The sequence below is a fragment of the Erythrolamprus reginae genome, chromosome 1, assembly GCF_031021105.1.
Source record: "Erythrolamprus reginae isolate rEryReg1 chromosome 1, rEryReg1.hap1, whole genome shotgun sequence".
NCBI lineage: Eukaryota > Metazoa > Chordata > Lepidosauria > Squamata > Dipsadidae > Erythrolamprus > Erythrolamprus reginae.
This window is the reverse complement of record NC_091950.1, coordinates 190,308,610-190,329,211: the sequence shown is the minus strand read 5'-3', so window position 1 is coordinate 190,329,211 and position 20,602 is coordinate 190,308,610. Positions and strand designations below refer to the sequence as shown.

Genomic DNA, 20,602 nt, shown 5'->3' with positions numbered 1-20,602 from the left:
GCAATATGTAATTAATTTATTCATAAAAGAATTAATTACCATATATACCATGCTCATGGGATGATTGCCAGTAAAAAAAAAAGCACAGTTAAAATACATACAATGTTATTTTCAATGGGTTCACTCAAGCTAAAATATAATTTGAAATTTGATTAAATAAATAAATAAAGTAGGGTGTGTGTTTTTTTAAAAAATGGTTTAGCTCAATGGGTAAAGGAGCAGGCTAGGTTTTTTTTTTAAAAAAATAAACATTAAAAAAATGGCTGAGTTTCTAATTTCGGAAACCCTCACAAGAGATGCCGACCAGGAGCTGCAAAGACTTTGCCTATTCCAAACTACTTGAAATGTTTCCTTGTCACTTAAAAAACAATGACAACAACAAAACTTGAGCCTTTGAATAAGAGAGAGAGGCTTCAGAGCTTGGAGGAGACAGTGGCTATAGCACCTAGAAACCTTTGAAGGAAGTCTCTGTTAAGGGGTTCCTTCCTGTGAGGGAAAATATGTTAGCCTGGGATGGTCTGGGCTGAACCACAGCAGCAGCAACAGCAGTGGAGTGGCTGGGAACAGGCCCCCCACTGTCCACCCTCCTGTCTCTTGTGGCTGGTGCCTCGGGGGTGGAATTGGAAAGGGCAAGAGGTCTCCTGTTGCAAGGTCACGGGTGCGTTTCCTTCAGCCTCTGGCATGTCGAGAAGTGTCTATGGTGGATCTGGGGCGGCGTCTCCTCTCATAACCTTTGCCGTCAGCTCCAGTTCTTTGTTATTTGTTCCTCGCGGAGACTTTATTTTTCACCACACGGAGGTTAACTGAGGAAGACTGGATTGTTCCTATGCCCGAGTGGTATGAATAACCTCCATTCAGGATTCAGTTTGTCATGTGCAGCCTTAAACGTTGTCTGTCAAGTTTAGGAGTTGTGTTTCACGCGAAAATAGTGAGGTGTGCGACAGAGAATGTCCCATTTGAACGGGGTGGTTTATTTCTGGAGTTATTTACTTCCCACTTGCTTTCTATTACAGACCTCAAGCAGGGGCTATAGATTTCCTAGGCAGTTTTTAATTCAAGCATTGGCAGGAGCCAAGTCCTATCATGCTGAGACCAATATGGCATATTATTCCACTGCCCATCGTGTGAATAATATAGACTAGCAACAGTTTAAATGGATGACAGTCTGTTTATGCAGGCCAGCTCTTATTCCTGCTGGACCAGGGGACATGGGGAGGGAAGAAAAATTATGGAATATTTTTAGGAGGAAAAAAATAATTTTAAAAAACAGGGAAGAGGCAAAAATAATAAAACACAAAGTGAATAGGCAGGAATTTACAGGCCTCGCAGAAGACTGTATTTGTTAGGTAAGAATTTTCAGTTCATTCATTTTAGATAACTAAGCACGTTATTTTAAAAAGAGCAGATGATTGTTAAAATTTGTGAATGTATAGGTGTGTGCATAAAAATATACACAAAAGGGTGGCAATAATCAACACGAGTTAAAAATTACAGTAATTTCTGTCTGATTAGTGAAAGTTCCATATGATCTGATCCTATTTCTACAAAAATGCCACTTTTTTTTAACCTCTCCAACAACCCTTGTTGTGGTTAACTCTGGCCCAGCTCCTGCCCCAAGGACTGTGGATGTGGGGGAAACATCCACATGCTATAGGGCTGTTTTGCCCCCGGTGGAATCTGATGATGAAGGCTCCTCTGACCAAGAAGACATGAGTGACAGGGAGGGGGACAGTGTGGCAGACAGCTCAGAAGGAGATCAATTATCTAGCTCCTCCTTGGATTCAGAACAAGAGTTAATGATACAGCCACGCATGCGGAGAGCGATGCATAGGCAACAACAACTGAGAGATTATTATCAAAGAAAATGAGGCCACTTGTGGTTGGGTGGGGCTGTGGTAATTAGTGAGTCTGCTATAAATAGCAGCCTGTGGGTTTGGCCATTGCGGAGGATTATCTAATCCTTGTGTTTCGTGACTGCTTTACTGACTTTGACCTTTTGTGTGCTGATTTTTCCCCGCTTTGAAACTAAACCAGGGCAAACTGTGTTTCACTTTGTGAAAGAAGAAGGACTGTGAATTGCCTCACAGCTGCAAGCTAAGTATCACAGAACTGATAAGGGACTTGTACAAATTACCAGTTTGTTTGGAGACGAGTGCTCTTTGCTATACCAAAAGAGGGCTTGGTGAATTTTCATTATAAAGAACATTGTTTTGAATTTTCAAATGTGTGTGTGTCTGAAATTTGTATCTTTGAATTTTTGGGAGGAGTCTACCAGAGAGCCCGACAGAACAACCCTCAAGGCAAAGAAGTTGAGAAATGTTTTCAATCGGAACAGAAAAAAATGCTAACTAATTGTGGCCAACTAGAGCACCACACATGCTTTAAACTGATGAATACAATTAAGAAAATATCAAAAGGTTTTATTTAAGTAGGTGGGAAGGTCCCATAATCTCTTCCATTTTGCCAGGAGTGAATCTTATAAGGGAGAGCCTAAACATACCCCCGTCCCGGTCTGTTTCTGTGCTTCTGGAGCACAACTGTCACATTAAATCTTCCCGTGAAATTTGAAAGGCAGCTTCGTGGATGTCTTGGGTTAAAACGCACAACTTAGGAGGGAATAGCTCATGCAGCAACAACTTGCAAGGGGTAATGCTTCTGCTCTATTAATGAAATATTAAAAAAAAAACTTGACAGCTGTTAAATTTGTGTCATGTCCAGACTAGAAAAATTGTTAAAGTGTGTTTGTTTCTGTCTGTATCTACCCCTCCTCCCCACACATACAGACATTTCTGGGTTGTTTTTTTTATTGTAACAGATGTGGTGATGGAGATGCACCCATTATTCACTATTAAACAGTGAATTTTCAGGGAAAATGGTAAAAAGCTTCACAGGCAAGCCTAAGAGCCATGCCACTTATTTAAAATAACAAAATGTCATCTTGCTTCGGCTCGTCATTAACTATCAAGCGGATTGGTTAGATACTGGAGGGGAGAAAAAGTCAAGCTACCCTATTACCATCTTCATCCTTCCATCTGTCATGACAATTACATGTCCTGGCTCCCCATCCAGGGGTTTCTGAGCATCTACAGAACAGGCGATGCTGGTAGATCAGTTTTTCCATGAAGGTTGCTGTGACTCCTTCTTCCATGCCATGGGCTGCAAAGAGTTGGGGAAAGCTCAAGGGCAGTCTTGGAAAAGGAAGCCCACTCAAGGATGATGCCTATGTATATGTGAGAGAGATGGGTGGGTCCTAAATACGACAAATCAATAAAACCATCTAATATTTTGGAGCACTGGTATGTCTTGGAGATGTTTTTTTTGTACCCATGTCCAGAAGGACATTGGACTATTCTGCAATGGTTGTGTTAAATCCTCAAGTTACGCCAGAAAAGCCAAGCCGGCTTCTTGCGCTTTGGCTAAGTCCTCAACTTACGACCTGCCTAGAAGGCTGCTGCTGGAGCCTGATTGGCTGAAGTGCAAGAAACCAACGAGTGGGAAATTAAAGCATTCCTATTGATTGGCTGTTTGACAGCTCCACAACGCCAGGTTGCTGTTCTTTTACTGAATTGAAGCTGTGGTGCTGAAGTGGAGAAATAAAGGTTCCTGTTTGAACACAAGCCTTGCCTGTGTCTGTCAAGCCGTCAAACCCCTAATTTTAACAGGTTGTGCAGAGTTAGGATACAGTATTGCAAACAAACTCAGCCCAAAGCCAGGATGTTCAAACCTGACCAGGTCAAGGTTGACTCAGTCTACCCTTATTTTTAGATCAGTAAAATGAGGACTCAGATCAGTGATGGTGAACCTTTTTTTCCTTGGGTGCCGAAAGAGCGTGCATGTGTGCTATCGTGCATGTGTGAGTGCCCACACCCATAATTCAATGTCTGGGGAGAGCAAAAACAGCTCCCCCCCCCCACGGTCCTCTGAGGCTCTACAGTTGTCCTGGGCTTGGCTTGCTGCCCTTATTAACCCTGTGATCCAGCCGATACCTGGCTGTTTATTCTCTGCTTCGGGCTTTTCTTCAGTATTTTATACCATGTTGGCTGGAGTATTTTGGGAGCTAAAGCCCACAGGTCTTCAAATTATGAAGTCAGAAACACTGTTACAGATTGAAAGAACCCCACTCGTACTACTGCAGCTCATACTGTTTTAGTTACTGTTGATTTAATTTATAATGCGGCGACCCATTTAGCTTTTGCAATTTTGTCAAACTTGTTGCATTATTGACTCCGGGTAAATCATTTGGAATAACTAAATCATGTAAATGCTGCTGTAAGCAATGGAACCAATTGTTTAAAGTAAACACAGGCATCTGAGATGAAGATGGATTCTTTCCCCCTTTCCTATTGGTCCTGCAAAGTTTCCGTGATCCTGAATTATGGACTCTCGTTCATGTTAACAAGGTACACGGTAGTCTTAGCCACTTCCTGACAGTGTATTTGATATAGTCGATTGCATCTACAAGCTCAGGCCTGGCGGCTTGGTGGGTAGTTGCTGACCTTGGGAAGTAGCTGATCTGAGCTGCCTTTCTTTTGCAGGCAGGAGGTTCGCAAGTCATCTTCACGAACCCACTGGAGATTGTCAAGATTCGCTTGCAGGTAGCAGGAGAAATCACCACTGGACCCAGAGTTAGAGCCATCACCGTTCTGAAGGACTTGGGGCTTTTTGGACTGTATAAGGTACATCCTTTATTGATTTCTCTATCTTCCTTGAGGCTGTTGAAAGAAACAAACAATCCCCCCACCCCTGTCCCAAGGAAACCTTCAAATGTGATGGACTATAGGGCAGTGATGGTGAATCTTTTTTGGTTGGTGTGCCAAAAGGAGGCGCATGAGTGCGCTAGTGCATGCATGCCTGACCATATCCAATCCCGTCCATGCATGTGCACTCCCCACATTTCCCCTGCACATGAGTACTGTTAGTACATGGTACATAACCAACTTTGGGATTGCCATAGAGTAAACTAACAATGTTGGTCTATAGAAGTAAAGACTGAATCTTTAAGAACTTTGACTGGTTTGCCATAAGAGGGCGCCAGCACCGTTCTCTTTGGGGGGGAGTTACTTTGAGATATCTTTGCTTGTAAGTCGTATTAGTCTAGCTGTGTGCGGTTTGTAATCTATTGTTAATATTGTTGTGTATTTGTAAATAATAATATTGTTAAATCTTTATCTGGCTACCCACATTATCTACACCACTGCAACAACTCTGCTGATTGTATGGTGAAGGTTTCGCACAGAGCTGCACCGAGACATCATAACACGTACAACTCTTCCAGCCCCTGCACATACGCACAGGCCTCAATGAAGCCTGAGAAGGTGAAAAAACAACCAAATGGGCAAATCTGAAGTTTGGAAAAACAGACTTACAGTTTGCCCATTGTGTTGTTTTTTGCACTCCAGAGGCTTCAGAGAAGCTTCCTGAAGCCCCGGAGTATGAAAATCAGCCCAAGGGGCAAACCAGAAGTTCAGAAAAATGGACTTCCGGTTTGCCCATTGTGCTGTTTCCCCGAACTTCCGGTTTGCCCATTGACCATTTTTTCCCCATTCCGGGGCTTCAGGGAAGCTTCCCAGAGGGCGAAATGGCCTTCCCCAAGGCCAAAATTTGATATGGCTCCATGTGCCATCTGTGGCACGCGTGCCATAGGTTCGCCATCACTGCAATAGGGGAATTTTTTCACATTTGAAAATATTCTCTTCCAGCATGGGAGGTCCATTGGCAAAAATGGGAGAAGAAAAATCCACCTGTACAGGGAGTCCTTGACTTACACCTCTACCTTCAGCAACCCAGGGTCTATCCCCTGAGGCATCACATGCTCCAAATAAGAACCACAACAAGGAGAATTGGGATTACGTGGGCAGTTTGCTTAATGACCACAATTCTGTATGACCATTGTTCTGGGCTCAGTTGTAAGTGTAAATTGAGGGCTACCTCTATATTGGTGACCAAAGCTTGTGTGGAACAGGGGTCTCCAACCTTGGCTACTTTAAGACTCATGAACTTTAACCCCCAGAGTTCTACAGACAGCTTTGCTGGTTGAGGAACTCTGGGAGTTGAAGTCCACAAGTTGTAAAGTTGCTAAGGTTGTGGAGACCCCTGGTGTGGAAGGTCTCCTTTGCTTTATTCCCTGGGCACATTCTCCCAAAGCTACAGGGATAAAATACGGCCGACCTGCTGGGTATTGGCACTGCTCTGCTGTTTTCCATTCCTGGGTGGGGAAGGAGGGAGGAAATAAAGGAAGATTCTTCTTGCTTTCCTTTTATATTATAATGCCCCAAATTATTTGAGCATTTCTGTTGCAGCTCTGCTGTCTCTATTGTTGCATTCACAGCGGGCTACTCTCTTTGTCTTAATATGAGGATGGGAAAGTGGCAGAGTAGAATTTAGCAGGATTCAAATCTTTTTAGGAGTTAAGTAGAGGGATTTGTCTAGAATGAATTTTGGTTTTTAAAAAATATATATATATAGCCAGATCCAAGACGCCCTGCCTCTTTAGAAAGATGCTAGTCAAGATTTTCCCCCGGCAGGTCTGCTTATTTCCATCATTGTAAATAAGAGGTAATGGAGCAAAAGCTATTCGTTTTCTTACCCTAGGAGAGGTCTTCCTTTACCCTTTGCCAGGGCAAGGGGCTAATATGTAAATTCAGTGGATAGTAGCAGCTACAGTGCTCTTACAAAATAGAATTTGTTGGTTTGATATAAAATAGAGTCCCACGTTAGTTCATGGCTTTGTGACGACAGCATAAAGAACGTTTCACAGCCACTTCCCTTTCAACGTAAAATTCACGCAGAGACAATTTTTTTTCCTTAAGGGCAATTTCAAACAACATTTCACTACAGTTTGCTTTCTGCTTTTTTTTAAAGGGAAAGCATGTGAATAATTCCCTGTTTTACTTGCATGTTATCTGAAACAAGGTTGCACAGATTGCCAGCGTACCCCTTTCAATAAAGGAGAATATTTGGAGCTTAGGGTTGAAATAAGGGGTTCTCGGAGCTTGGTGTTCTCGGAGCTTGTGGTTTGGTGTTGCTTGTTGCTTGGTGTTCATGAGCCGGGGTGGCGCAGTGGTTAGGGTGCAGCACTGCAGGCTACTTCAGCAAACTTCTAGCTGTGGTTTAGCAGTTCAAATCTCACCACTGTAAATCCCAGTGGCCGATCAGGTCCCACAGAGTTGGCCTTCTCCAGGTCCCGTCGACCAGACAATGTCGTCTGGCGGGGAATAGGGGAAGAGCCTTCTCTGTGGCGGCCCCAGCCCTCTGGAACCAGCTCCCTCCAGAGATTTGGACTGCCCCCACCCTCCCCGCCTTTCGCAAGAGCCTTAAGACCTATCTATGTCACCAGGTATGGGGCAACTAGCACATGCCCCCCCTTCTGACCATTAAAAGTTATGTGTGGTTATGATAGTTGATTGTGTATTATTGTTTATTTTTTAAAATAATGGGTTTTAGCCATAGTTTTAATTATTAGATTTGTACTTATATTGTGTTATTGTTGTTGTGAGCCACCCCGAGTCTCCGGAGAGGGGGCGGCATACAAGTCTAATTAATAATAATAATAATAATAATAATAATAATAATAATAATAATATATTCTGACAAAATTAATAAATAAAATAAAATCTCAAACAGAGTTTTCATCCCAATTGTTCATGTGTCAAACAGAGACAACACATGTTTGAGATGAATGAATGTGGCAAAAGGTATATCTGGCCCATATTGTCCTCCCCAAAAAACATTTGGGTCTTAGAATGGAATTGTTCTTTTCTCATGTTCTATTTCCATCCAACAAATGACCAAAGAGATCTTCCATCTCAGAATACCCTTAAAAACTCTTTTAGCCAAGAGGTTTCCTTGCCTTGTTGTCTCAATGCAATCTAAGCCTTTTCTTTGGTACCATCTTTGTATCTTCATTGTTGGAACTTTAGTTCCATAGGGCTGAAGATCAATCGAGCTGGTTTGCTGGTACACAAAAGCATTTTGCCCAATGCATCCTAGGCACTATAATAAATTGCACTGTCCCCTCGTGAGCAGAGGCGGTGAGAATTTCTCCTGTATGCGTGACTGACTCATTCTTTGTTTCTCTTTTTCCACGTGACAGGGAGCCAAGGCCTGCTTTCTCCGAGACATTCCCTTTTCTGCCATCTATTTTCCTGTGTACGCTCATTGTAAACTGTTGCTTGCAGATGAAAATGGTCACGTGGGAGGCTTTAATCTCCTTACAGCTGGTGCTCTTGCAGGTAACTTTGTGGAGTAATTGGCAAATACGTCCTCCCCCACAACATTAAAATTCTTGGCAACATTTAATATTCATTAGACCACGTAGAGGAAGCTAATATACTATTGTGTTTAACTTAATCCAAATTTGATCACCTTTATCCTTGGTGGGAGGTAGCCTAATTTTGATGATGGCTAATTACATTTGCATAATGTGGATAAACAGCTTAATGCAGCTCAGCAACACGTAGTCAAATTGGGTTGGCTGGGGCTTGCCCTTGTTTCAAAGCTCTCAACTTGGGTGACCGTTTTTTAAGGCAGCAAGAATAATTTACTATACCCTTTCCCTGTGTTTGGTACAAAATTCTTAATTTTGGCAGGGTGTGCAATTTAGGCGGTTTTCAATTACGTTTTGGGAAGCTGTGCCTCATATGAGTTGGAAGGAGAAGCTTCAAAAATATTTGTGTAAAAGGAGGAAGGAAATTCGTCCTTGTTCCTGGCGTAGAAAAAAATGACACTTATTTGTTTGAAGTTTCTCCTTTCCGTTCCACTGGCGGTTTTCATTTAGGCGCATTGCCACTCAGTTAGGAACAATATATTAAGCCAGTTCTTGTTGATCATGTGAGGTCCCCTAAGTTTCATATATGGTTACCTAGCAACCTCCTCCTCTCTAAGTCTGTGTGCATACAGCACTCAAACTGATTGAGAGCATGTAAGGACTGACATTTGCTTGTAGGAATTGCTCTTTAGAATTGGTGCAATCTACTGTGTTGCTGGATTTGCAGTGAAAAATATTCAAAGTGGGAGGGAGAAGAAATGTGGCCCAAACATTTTTGGGCTCCTTGCCCAATACAGGTAGTCCTCGACTTATGACCTCAATTGAACCCAAATTTTCTGTTGCAAAGTGGGGGATTCATTAAGTGAGTTTTGCCCCATTTTACAAAAACATTTGCCACAATTGTTAAAGTGAATCAGTGCAGTTGGAAAGGTAACATGTTTGTGAAGTGAACCTGGATTCTTTATTTGCTTGCCAGAAGGTCACATCATTATGGGACACTGCAACGGTCAATAAGGATGAGTCAGCTGTCCAGCATCTGAATCAAATGATCGTGGGAATGCTTGTAAGGGTTGTAAATGTGAAAAACAGTCGTAGGTCACTTTTTTCCCAATGTTGTAAGTTGAATGGTCATTAAGTGAACTGTTGTAAGTCAAGGGCTACCTATACAGTGCTATTTAACAACCTATCAGTATTATTCAAAGTTATGGGAAGCTGCTCCTTTGTCACAGCTCTGAATGAAACCCTGAAGCTATTCTTCTAAAACTTTGATACTTCTCCCGGAGGTATTTCTATGTACTATTTCTCCCTTTTGCTAGTACAGTGGCACCTCTACTTAAGAACTTAATTCATTCCGTGACCAGGTTCTTAAGTAGAAACGTTTGTAAGTAGAAGCAATTTTTCCCATAGGAATCAATGTAAAAGCAAATAATGTGTGCAAACCAATTAGGGAAGAAATAAAAACTCGGAATTTAGGTGGGGGGAGGAGGAGAAGGAAGAAGAGGAGGAGGACAGTCGCTGCCCAGAGCGAAGGGAACGTTTCTTTTCTCTGGGCGCTGGCAGAGGTTTATTCCCTCTCCAAGCGCCCAGAGAAAGGAAAATGCTTTGTTCGCTCTGGACTGCCAAAGCCTCCTTAAGCGACACCAAAAGTTTCCTCTGGCAGCCCAGAAAAGCTCGAGATGGCTGGGATTAAAGGGGGAATGGCAGGAAGCTGGCTGGGCCTTCATGCCGCTCTCAAATTTCCTGGGAAATTTTTCTGGGCTCGGGTTCTTAAGTAGAAAACGTTTCTTAAGAAGAGGCAAAAAAACCTTGAACACAAGGTTCTTATCTAGAAAAGTTCATAAGTAGAGGCGTTCTTACGTACCACTGTATTTAGACTCAGTTCAAATCCATCTCTCCCAAAGGTGTACCTGCGGCTTCTTTGGTGACGCCTGCTGATGTCATCAAGACAAGACTGCAAGTGGCTGCTCGTGCTGGTCAGACAACCTACAGCGGAGTTATTGATTGCTTTGCGAAGATACTTCGGGAAGAAGGACCTAGTGCCTTTTGGAAGGGAGCTGCAGGCAAGATTTCACATCTTGATCAGTAGAGAAACGTATCTATATTAATGAATGGTATTAAAATTGTAAGAATGATGGATCCAGCCTTGCAGCTGTTTCCACCTCTGGCAATTTCAGATCCATCTTCATATCTTTGTCAGTACATTGAATGTACAGCTTCATTGGTGACAATGAGGACAACAAGGGGATGATTTGCAGGATAGATTTACAGATTCTACTTCCACAGGTGGCACACAGAGCCATCTCTGCGGGCACGTGAGCAGTCACACACTTGTGGGGTGGGCACACAGGGGTGTCGCGTGCACATTGCATTATCTGTGCCGGCTCAAATACATGGGCGCTGTCATGCTCATGCGCATTTTCCGCATGTGATGAGAAAAAGGTTAGCCATCACTGGTCTAGCTTTTAGAGAACACTATAAACAGATTTGGGTTAAGTTTTGGCTTTAATTGTGTTTGAATGCTGGCAGATATGCATACAAGCTGATTACTACTGTTTTTATTATGAGAGAAAGTTGGATGTTGTATTAATTAAGACATTAATACATCTGCCTATCTCAGCAGATTAAAACCCATTAAAAAATAAACAATAGAAACCTTATAAATTATAAAAATATTTTATTAGGGCCTCCCAATCCAGGTATAAGCATAACTGGTACACACAAGCTGCTCAAACTGGTACACAACTTCCAGCTGTTACCTGATATTTGAACAGGAACTATTGAGTCCCTTTGGACTCTCAAATTGTGCACCAATATTGTCTGGAAGAGTATTTATTTATTTATTTATTTATTTATTAGATTTGTATGCCGCCCCATTCCGAAGACACATCAGAGATAAAATGGAAACTCTCAGAATTTGGGAGGCCTTAAAATCCACAGTGATTCCATTATTATCAAGGTTAAGCTGGTAATCCTGACCTCTGCAGCATCCAGATTCTGGAAAAGAACCTCAGTTAATTTTCCTGGAATAGAGATACATTCGTTCATTTATTCATTCATTCATTCATTCATTTAATTTTTATGCCGCCCTTCTCCTTAGACTCAGGGCGGCTTACATATTAGCAATAACACTTTTTAACAGAGCCAGCATATTGCCCCCACAATCTGGGTCCTCATTTTACCCAACTTGGAAGGATGGAAGGCTGAGTCAACCTTGAGCCGGTGATGAGATTTGAACTGCTGATCTTCAGATCTACGGTCAGCTTCAGTGGCCTGCAGTACAGCACTCCACCTTCTGCGCCACCCTGGCTCATAATTAGGGATCACAAATATTTTATTTATTTATTTAGAAAAATAAATGTCCAACTATTTTATACAACACAATAGTAGGCATCTCACAGTGATAATAAATAAAACCCAAATACAGTGATACCTCATCTTGCAAACTTAATTGATTCCGGGACGAGGTTTGTAAGGTGAAAAGTTTGTAAGATGAAACAATGTTTCCCATAGGAATCAATGGAAAAGTGATTAATGTGTGCAAGCCCCAAACTCACCTCTTTTGCCAGTCGAAGCACCCGTTTTTGCACTGCTAGGATTCCCCTGAGTATCCCCTCCATGGGAAACTCCACCTCCGGACTTCCATGTTTTTGTGATGCTGCAGGGAATCCCAGCAGCGCAAAAATGGGTGGTTCGCTGGCAACGGAAGTCCGGAGGTGGGGTTTCCCAGCGAGGGGAGCCTCAGTGAAATCGCAGCATCACAAAAACACAGAAGTCCAGAGGTGGGGTTTTGAGAACTTCTGTGTTTTTGCGATGCTGCGATTTTGCTGAGGCTCCCCTCGCTGGGAAACCCCACCTCCGGACTTTCGTTGCCAGCAAAGAGCCCGTTTTTGCGCTGCTGGGATTCCCCTGCAGCATCGCAAAAAACATGGAAGTCCAGAGGTGGGGTTTCCCATAGAGGGGAGCCTCAGGGGAATCCCAGCAGTGCAAAAACGGGCGCTTTGCTGGCAACAGAAGTCCGGAGGCGGGACATCCCAGTGGTGGCAGCTTGGGTTTGTAAGGTGAAAATAGTTTGGAAGAAGAGGCAAAAAAATCTTAGACCCCGGGTTTGTATCTCGAAAAGTTTGTATGATGGGGGGTTTGTAAGACGAGGTATCACTGTATAACAAACCAAACCTGAAACAGAAACATGATAGTGCTGCAAGATCACATAGCCTTTCCATGCTGTAATCCCCTTGGCTAGGAGTAAAGTAAGCATATTGGTGACTTTTTGCTCTTTTTCAATGGATCACATCCCCCTGGGCTTTATAGGCATGGAATAGAAAGAGTAATTCCTGACAATAGTGCCTGTCCTATGTAATAGTCTTTCTCTGGAAATACAGACAGCCCCAACTCTACTGGCCTTACAGTACTCTAATGGAAGCAAGTCAAATATATGTCATACTCCATTGCTTGTTTATAATATGTTTACAGAGACACAAGAGAAATGTTTAGAGGGATACAAGAGGTTCGGGACAGGAATATGTATTTTTGTAACAGTTTACAGTATATTGTAATCTTGGCTGGGAGCCCAAATGATTTGCAACGTATGTGAGATAGAAGCAAGGCAGAATATGGATCTGTGAATGAATGTATCAAAAACCAAAGTAGTTGTGTTTGATGTAGGTAATGATCTGAACAATTGCAAAGCATATAAAAGTGGCAACCCCCTCCCCCAAACCTGGAGCAAATAGAAAAGTTTATTTTTCTAGATTTTTTTTGTTTTAAAAATGTATACTGTAGGTGAATATAAAAATAGTGGTTAATGTGTGATCTGTTCCAAAGAATACAGTACATACTACTAAAAAATAAATAAAGGGAACACTCAAAGAACATATCCTAGATCTCAATGAATGAAATATTCGCATTGAATACTTTGTTCTGTACAAAGTTGAATGTGTTGCCAACATGAGAAATTGATTGTCAATCAGTGTCCTAATTGGACAGTTTGATTTCACAGAAGTTTGATTTACTTGGAGTTATAATGTGTTGTTTAAGCGTTCCCTTTATTTTTTTGAGCAGTATATTTTGCAAGTATCGGCCCATTTTGTTATTTAGAAGGGAGGATCGGAGAGGTCAGGAGAATGTAAATTGAGTGCAGTGGATATGGGTAAAAATAAGGAGTGGTAAAAATGAACGTGTGCTTATTACTGTGGATTAAGTAAAAATGTGAAATAACCAGTTTAAAGAGAAGTACGCTGAAGTGACCTGGTTATATAGAGAAAATAAGAGTTGAGTATCAAACAGATATGAGAAGAATGAATGAATGTCTTGAGGGAAATTATAGTTGGATTGAGTTATGATTCTTAGTAGAGAAGTAGAAATTGAAAGGACAAAAAGCAGTTCATGAGATTGTTTATGGACATGGTGAAAGCAACAATGGTTTCAAGTACCAAAAACTATGGAATGGCAGTCATGTAAACTAAATTTAGCTTTCCTCCCCCTCTCCGCTGTTATCTTTACTTTGCTTGTTATTTCTTGGTGGTTTTGAAAGAGGGGAATATTGTTTGCGGTATATATATGTTACCTTGAACTCTACTTTTTCAACAGCCCGAGTGTTCAGATCCTCACCCCAATTTGGTGTTACTTTAGTGACTTACGAACTTCTGCAGCGCTGGCTCTATGTGGATTTTGGAGGCATGTAAGTATAAGTGTTCATCTAAATTTTAAAGGAGGTTGACATCCACCATCCCCTTACAAAACTGATGCATCTCAGTAAATTTTCTACTATTTCTGCTTTTCTTTGTTTTTATAAGAACAGAAAATTCTGTTAAAAGCAATTTGAATCAGAGGGAGCTTTCCTATTCATAGTGAGCAGCGCCTGTATTGAAGAATATACAATTAAAATTTTATAAAATGCTCCTTTGAGAATGGTGCCACAGTACGGCAGAACAATTGGTTCAAACAGGATTGGATTGGATAGAATTCCAAGTCAAAATGTGTCCACAATATCTGGTTCTGTAATGCCACAGAGTGAAGTACAACTTTAAAATGAAAAAGGTTGAAGAACTTCCATCCCCAGATTTGATAATTGTCATAATGCTATCGGAAGTTTAATAGAATAAAAATATGGATAAATAATGGGGTAATAAATGAAGAGCAGAGTAACTACTACTCAGTATACTTTCTAATACTATGTACTTGGATGTAAATGCATCCACACTGAGATAAACTAAAACCACAGGCCAGAGTTAAGGAGAAACAGGATTAAACCCAGAAAATGGAGATCAGAAATGTTAGATAGAAGCCAAAGTATATGCTTTATAATTTAGATTTATGTATACCAAAATTCTTTCAGACAACCTCTGCAGCTTTAATGTAAATCATCTGTTCAAACCAGTGTTTCTTGGAAAGAAGAAATACGCATTTTTAACATTTGGCCTGATCTTACATAGGTTAGCATGGCTATGAATTTCCTAGGGGAATCACCTGGTCTGGATTTACTTAGCCCTGATAGTCACTTTGTAAGAGGATGTGATAAGCATGTGATCAAATACACACCTGGAGAACAAGACATAAGTATAAAACTTAGCAGTGACAAAAAATGGATTCAAATGATTGATTTTGGTGCTGTAAGCCATGGCTATGCAGTTACATATTTGCAAGCTAAGCCACTGTTGTAGTCAATGAACTAGGATTATAACAGAACATGCTGTAATGCAGTTATGCTAAAAGTAGCTGAATGTGGCCAACGTTTGCTTGTTTCTCTCTTACTAGCAAGCCTTCCGGCTCAGAACCTCATCCCAAGTCTCGAATCTCAGGCCTGCCTCCTGTTAATCCTGATCACCTTGGTGGGTACCGGCTTGCCACAGCTACTTTTGCTGGAATTGAAAACAAATTTGGGCTTTCTCTTCCAAAGTTTCGAGCAGCGAGTACCACTCCTGTGCAAACCAAAGCAGCAGCCTGACTCCTGAGCTGACTTTCCAGCAGGCGGCAAAGGACAGACCGAGAACAGATCCTTGGCTCTCCAGCCAGCTGCATGACACTTTACTGAATGGAGACTGAATCATTGCTTCTTTCTATACAAAGATACAATTGTCGTTCGCACACAGGAGATTGATTCGGGCTTTATGATCAAGCCATTGATCGTTTTTCCTCTTCTGATGGCTTGAATTAGTATCCAGGGCTTGGCTTTGCACAGCTTGCACTCCATGTTACTGTACATATTGTACATCTTTGTACAGAGACATCATTATGGCATTGAAATTGCAGTTGCATTTGTAGAAACCGATATTGCAGTTCTAAATAGTTTGAAATGTACAGACTGTTTTGAAAGTGTTTTACTAAAAATCATGTGACAATAAAATGTATTTAAAACCAGAGCTCCATAGCATCTTTTCTTTGACACCAAATCCTTAAGAGACTAAGTTTTAAAGAAGGTAAAATTAACCTATCAATGTTGGCTCCCCAGTAATGTTCTAATACCCTCATGCTTATTGTTGTTTTAGTAGTAGATGTATAATTTTTAAAAAGCCTAAAGAAGCTGAAAAATTAGTAATCTCTCTGGCTTCCCCATTATAGATTTGAGAGGAAAAAATGCATGTTTTTAAGACCTGGAAACGGGGTCTCATTGTTTTGCCAGTAATTAGGTGAATGCAAGGAGAACTACTTGATTAAACCATGGCAATATGCAAGGGCAGCAGAATTTCAAGCAATGTACCCATGTGACTATTTCCTCCTTAATTGGGGGGCTTATCTACAAAAGGAGCTCTACTGTTACATCCATAAGCTTCTGTATGCTGACACAGGTTTCAAAAATTAGAATACAAAAGTTCTAGATACAAAATGCAAGACTTAACTTAGAATCAGGTTCTCTGTCTTTGGGAGATCAATGCTGAAGTAATGTAGGGTGGTGGAGTTATCATCCAGGATGGGTTGACCTTGTCCAATCATCTGAGGATTGAGTCTGTTAATTTGATTTTAGGGGCTCTGCCTTGACTGGAATCCCAGTTACGACCAAGCCAAAGACACAGACACAATGTGACTGTCACCAGATGTTAAGAACAGATTCAGTGTGGCCATCATAAGTCAGGAGCGACTACGAATTATGTACAGATAGAGGTCAGGAACTTGGGTGGATCTGGATGATAACTCCACCACCCTAAGAGAAGAGGCATATCAAGTAAGCGTCAACGTCCCTTCTCCATAATGGGTGGAGTTATCATCCAGGATGGGATATATCCAAGCCAGTCTGTCCACAGGAGGGAGAAGCCTAGACGCAAAATGTGGCACCCAAAGGAAGCATCCTCCAATGCCTAGGAATAAATTTTGTAATGACAAACTGGGATGGCAATGGCCAAGTGGATGCTCGACACATCTCTTCAAGAGACCCCTGGGTTGCCCATGCTGCTGAAGTTGCTGCACTGCAAATGGCCGTGATCCACGCTGGATGGGGCGTTGCCACGGCATTGTATGCGGCTTGTATTCCAGTCCTGATCTTGCAAACTGTAAGGCAAATCGCTCCCCTCACTTCTGAATTGTTGCACTCAGGAAGCCTCATAGGGGAAAAACTTGGAAACCCCACCCCCTCCCAAAGGCTGGAAAATCTAGTTACTAATATGTGCAATGAAGCTATCACTATTCCAAGAAATCCAAATGAATGGAGGACTTTTTAACAAAATCATTTTTAAAATATTTGTTTGTCATAGACAATATTTTGTATCTATGAAGATCATTTTAATGGCCTGACCTGAAAAAGACCATCCTGTGTCCTATCCTGAAGTAAGCAACTTTATTCCTCCAATGGCTACCTTTTTAAATAACATTGATTGCTGCAGAGTGCTGCATTATGCCATGATAGAAGAAACTGGATTGAAATATTCAGCTTTCTATATATAGTGGCAGATAAGGCAAGACATTTAGGAGCCAAAATCCACCCAAAAATTGGTTTTGGCTTATCTGCAGATGGGCTTATCTGTAAGTATGTATAGTAGGTTGCCCTCAGCTTCTTTAAAATACCACCTCTCTCTTAGATACTTGCAGATACTCCAATCTGTCGATAAGCAGATCCTAAAATTTTCAACCAAAATATGATGAAAAATGCACCAACTGCTAATAAGCCAATTGTGAAAATTAAATCATACAAAAATTTTGAGGATGGGCTTATCCACGGATGACATATTTTTTTCATGCCACTTGGGTTAAAAATTTCAGAGCCAGCAAATCTGCCAATGGGCTCATCTATGAGTATATTTTTTTTTCTCCAACATGCACAGACTTATTTTACGCATCCTGCCCCACCCCAAACATATCCTGAAATATGCTATTTTACTCCTCAATTAAAACAACAAAATCAGGTACATCTGGAAAAAAAAGGAATGGGGTAAAGGTTTACTTACATGTGACATTCAAGCCACAGGTTGCCCACCCATTATAAGTAACTATATGTAAAAGCCTGCAAGCAGTTATTTCAGAAGCAATTAAATTACAAATGCAAAAAAGTCTTATAGCGCAGGACAGTAACTGGCATTTACAAAAAAAAAATGAAACAATCATCAATGGTGAAGTCAGCTATAGCAATGCAAAATCTTGAAGGTTAAGATAGACATTATGGTCTTATGGACCATAAACTTTACTTTATGGTCAATTTGCTGGTTAGTTTACAAAATGTTATAACTATATTAAAATGCTTTATTTGAAGCTTTATTTTTAATATTTCTCAAGTAATCTAAACTGGTTGAAAATTAGAGGATTTGTTCTATTCCTGGTTACATGAGATTGCTGTCAGCTTACCATAAAAAAAAATTAAGTGTTGCCTCTTAAATTTTAAGAAACATGCCCAAACAAATTACAGATTATCCTGGGTCACAGGACTTTAAAAATATTTCATTTTTTTCTTTTTGGGTATAATTGTGCAAGCTATACCCAATCCAACAATTTAAAATGAAGTCTTAAACCTAAAAATCATTTGTACCCTTCATTTTTATTATAAGCATAAATAGAAAGTACATTATAGATTCCCTTTCCTTTCCTCTACAAATTTTTTTGCCTGAATTATTAGCACAAAACACAATCCTATTTTTAAAAAGCAGTAAGTGGATACGTGTGAGAAAAAGTCATGTATTTTATTTATAAAGAATCCTTACTAACTACACAAATTTAACAAAAAATCCAAGGGATTTGAAAATTTTTCCATTAATTAAAAAAAGTTTAATAGATTATTTTTATTCCTTTACATGATTTACCACCACGGGAGCGTATAACATATAGGATAAAGGTTGCTGTGAACAGATAATGTGTAACTAACTCTAAGCAGTTCCATAATCCCCCCCCCCCAATAGGTTTTCATAACTTACTTAAATCCCATTGAAAGTTGGACAGCCTAAATAACTTTAAATATATACGTAACGTTTCAACTGAAGATACAACTTGCTAAATTAGGATACCGGTAAATATTAATATATGCAGATTAGATTAAGAATATGTGATTTAGCTTTTAAAAAGCAACTTCACAAGATCTGCTTTAGTAATCTTTATGCACTTGTCAAATCCATAGTTGACTGCATGTTTTCACATTCAAGTTGCAGGTGCAGGCTAAAAACATGCCACTACATTGAAGCTCTTTGTAGCTGATTCCCAAATTCACTGCTAGAATCCATTGTAAAATTTTAAGAAGGAATTCGAGTTGCCGCTTCCTCTTCTGCATCAGCTCTATTTGCATTAATTTCAGCTAATGTCCGACCAAAACGCGTCCACTCATCACTTCGGGGAACAGCAATTTGCTGTGGAGAAATAGTTATATGGGAGGTATTAGTAAACATATCAATATGCTGGTTTTTTAAAAAAAACATTGATTTGTATCCCAAAACTAGAATTGAAACAAACATACATTTCTAGGTTCTCTGAATTTTTATGCACATGAAAATTTATTTCAACACAAAGAGTGGGCTCCATCTTCATTACAACGAGGAAATCACAGTGAGCAAAGATCTAGGCAGTAACATCTAGATTCTAACCAGTATCTAACTGGACAGAAACAATTCATAGGGTGGGAATAATATATTTCACATTTTCTAGAAGAATTGTAGTTCCAAGCTGCTGTTCTACTGTCCCCTAAGATTATATGTAGGGAAAATAAATTTGAAAACTATTTACCGGTACTTGTCCAAACCAGTAAAGCAAGCCTAAGTCACAACTATTAGTTTGAACAACTTTGACAGTACTGAATAATTTCTCCATACTTAAATATAAAGGAAGTAACGCAAAAGCTGTCATACAACAACCCTCTTTGGCTTCTGACCTAAACTCGGTTGCAAACTATCTTTGTTGTGTAGTAACTCTCTTTTCATATTTTCCAGTTTTAAACTTGGTGGATACAGACAACCTTTTACATTATTTTGCAACATGGAAGTTTCTGGATAACTTGCAATCTTTTCTGAAAAAGTTTGTAATTTGAAAGTCTTGCCAATTGTTGCCATTGGATGCCCCCAGAATAAAAAAGGAATAGTGATTGAGCAGCATTATTATGGGAAACTGGGCTGGCAGTAGTTTCCAAGAAATAGGGGAAGACTTGAACTAGTTTTAGGCTGCTTCGCAAAACTATATTAATGATAATTTCTTTAATTTTCATCTTCGCATGCACACACACACACTCGCACTTAAATCTACCCAAATTTTAAATAGACATTTTCTACATTGAAACAAAAACATGATTCCTATGTACTCTTTATTATTGAAGCAAAACTAAATTAGAAAATTACTTACCTCTCCCACATCATAAATTACTATTTGTCCTTCAGAATCTCCCACAGCAATCTCACGTCCTGAATTTGTCCATCTTACATGATTAAGGGCTGGATTTCCATCCACAGTAATGCTTGCTGTTGGCACCTACCCCAGTTCAAACAACAATGCTTTGTCATGATCTATACTCTCTTTGGAATTTTGCTAGATTTGTCACAAATATTCAGATGATAATATGACCATTAAAGTTATCTAACTGTCCCTTATCCTAACACAACAGAGAAGGAAATATTTTACCTTTAACAATATAAATCTCTCTGATATACCCACACAGGGCCCAATGGAAGATGGATTTAGTAATGATAGGAATTAGAGCACCAAGCCTTCAAAGATGACAGCTCCAAGTTACTGAGTTCTTCCTTGCTTGGATAAAACCTTCCCTGGATATGCCGAGTTTGAATTACATTGGAAAAATTACTTTATTATAGGTAATCCTCTTCCACTCAAGCACATCATAGGGAGAGAAACTGATTGCTGCACAAAAGTAGTGCTAAATACACTCAAGAGTCTGATGCTTTAAAGCATTCAGTGAGAATATCATGCCTAGGTTTTGCTCAG

The 20,602-nt window shown here is 40.3% G+C and overlaps 2 protein-coding genes across 5 annotated transcripts in view; one reads left to right on the top strand and one right to left on the bottom strand.

The window, feature by feature from the left end:
- SLC25A12 (solute carrier family 25 member 12) overlaps window positions 1-15,624 on the top strand; it is a 62,952-nt gene extending 47,328 nt beyond the window's left edge. Inside the window, exons 14-18 of the mRNA XM_070731755.1 lie at window positions 4,536-4,676; window positions 8,093-8,231; window positions 10,168-10,326; window positions 13,853-13,943; window positions 15,020-15,624. Of these exons, the coding sequence (XP_070587856.1) occupies window positions 4,536-4,676; window positions 8,093-8,231; window positions 10,168-10,326; window positions 13,853-13,943; window positions 15,020-15,209 (720 nt within the window). The 3' untranslated portion in view covers window positions 15,210-15,624. The remainder of the gene's footprint in view (window positions 1-4,535; window positions 4,677-8,092; window positions 8,232-10,167; window positions 10,327-13,852; window positions 13,944-15,019) is intronic.
- Window positions 15,625-18,347: 2,723 nt separating this feature from the next.
- The window catches only part of DYNC1I2 (dynein cytoplasmic 1 intermediate chain 2), a 39,707-nt gene continuing 37,452 nt past the window's right edge, over window positions 18,348-20,602 (bottom strand). For all 4 annotated transcript variants that reach the window (XM_070731756.1, XM_070731759.1, XM_070731757.1 and 1 more), the window contains 2 exons: window positions 20,006-20,131; window positions 18,348-19,023 (listed from right to left, as the gene is read on the bottom strand). In XM_070731756.1, the coding sequence (XP_070587857.1) occupies window positions 18,910-19,023; window positions 20,006-20,131 (240 nt within the window). In that variant the 3' untranslated portion in view covers window positions 18,348-18,909. The remainder of the gene's footprint in view (window positions 19,024-20,005; window positions 20,132-20,602) is intronic.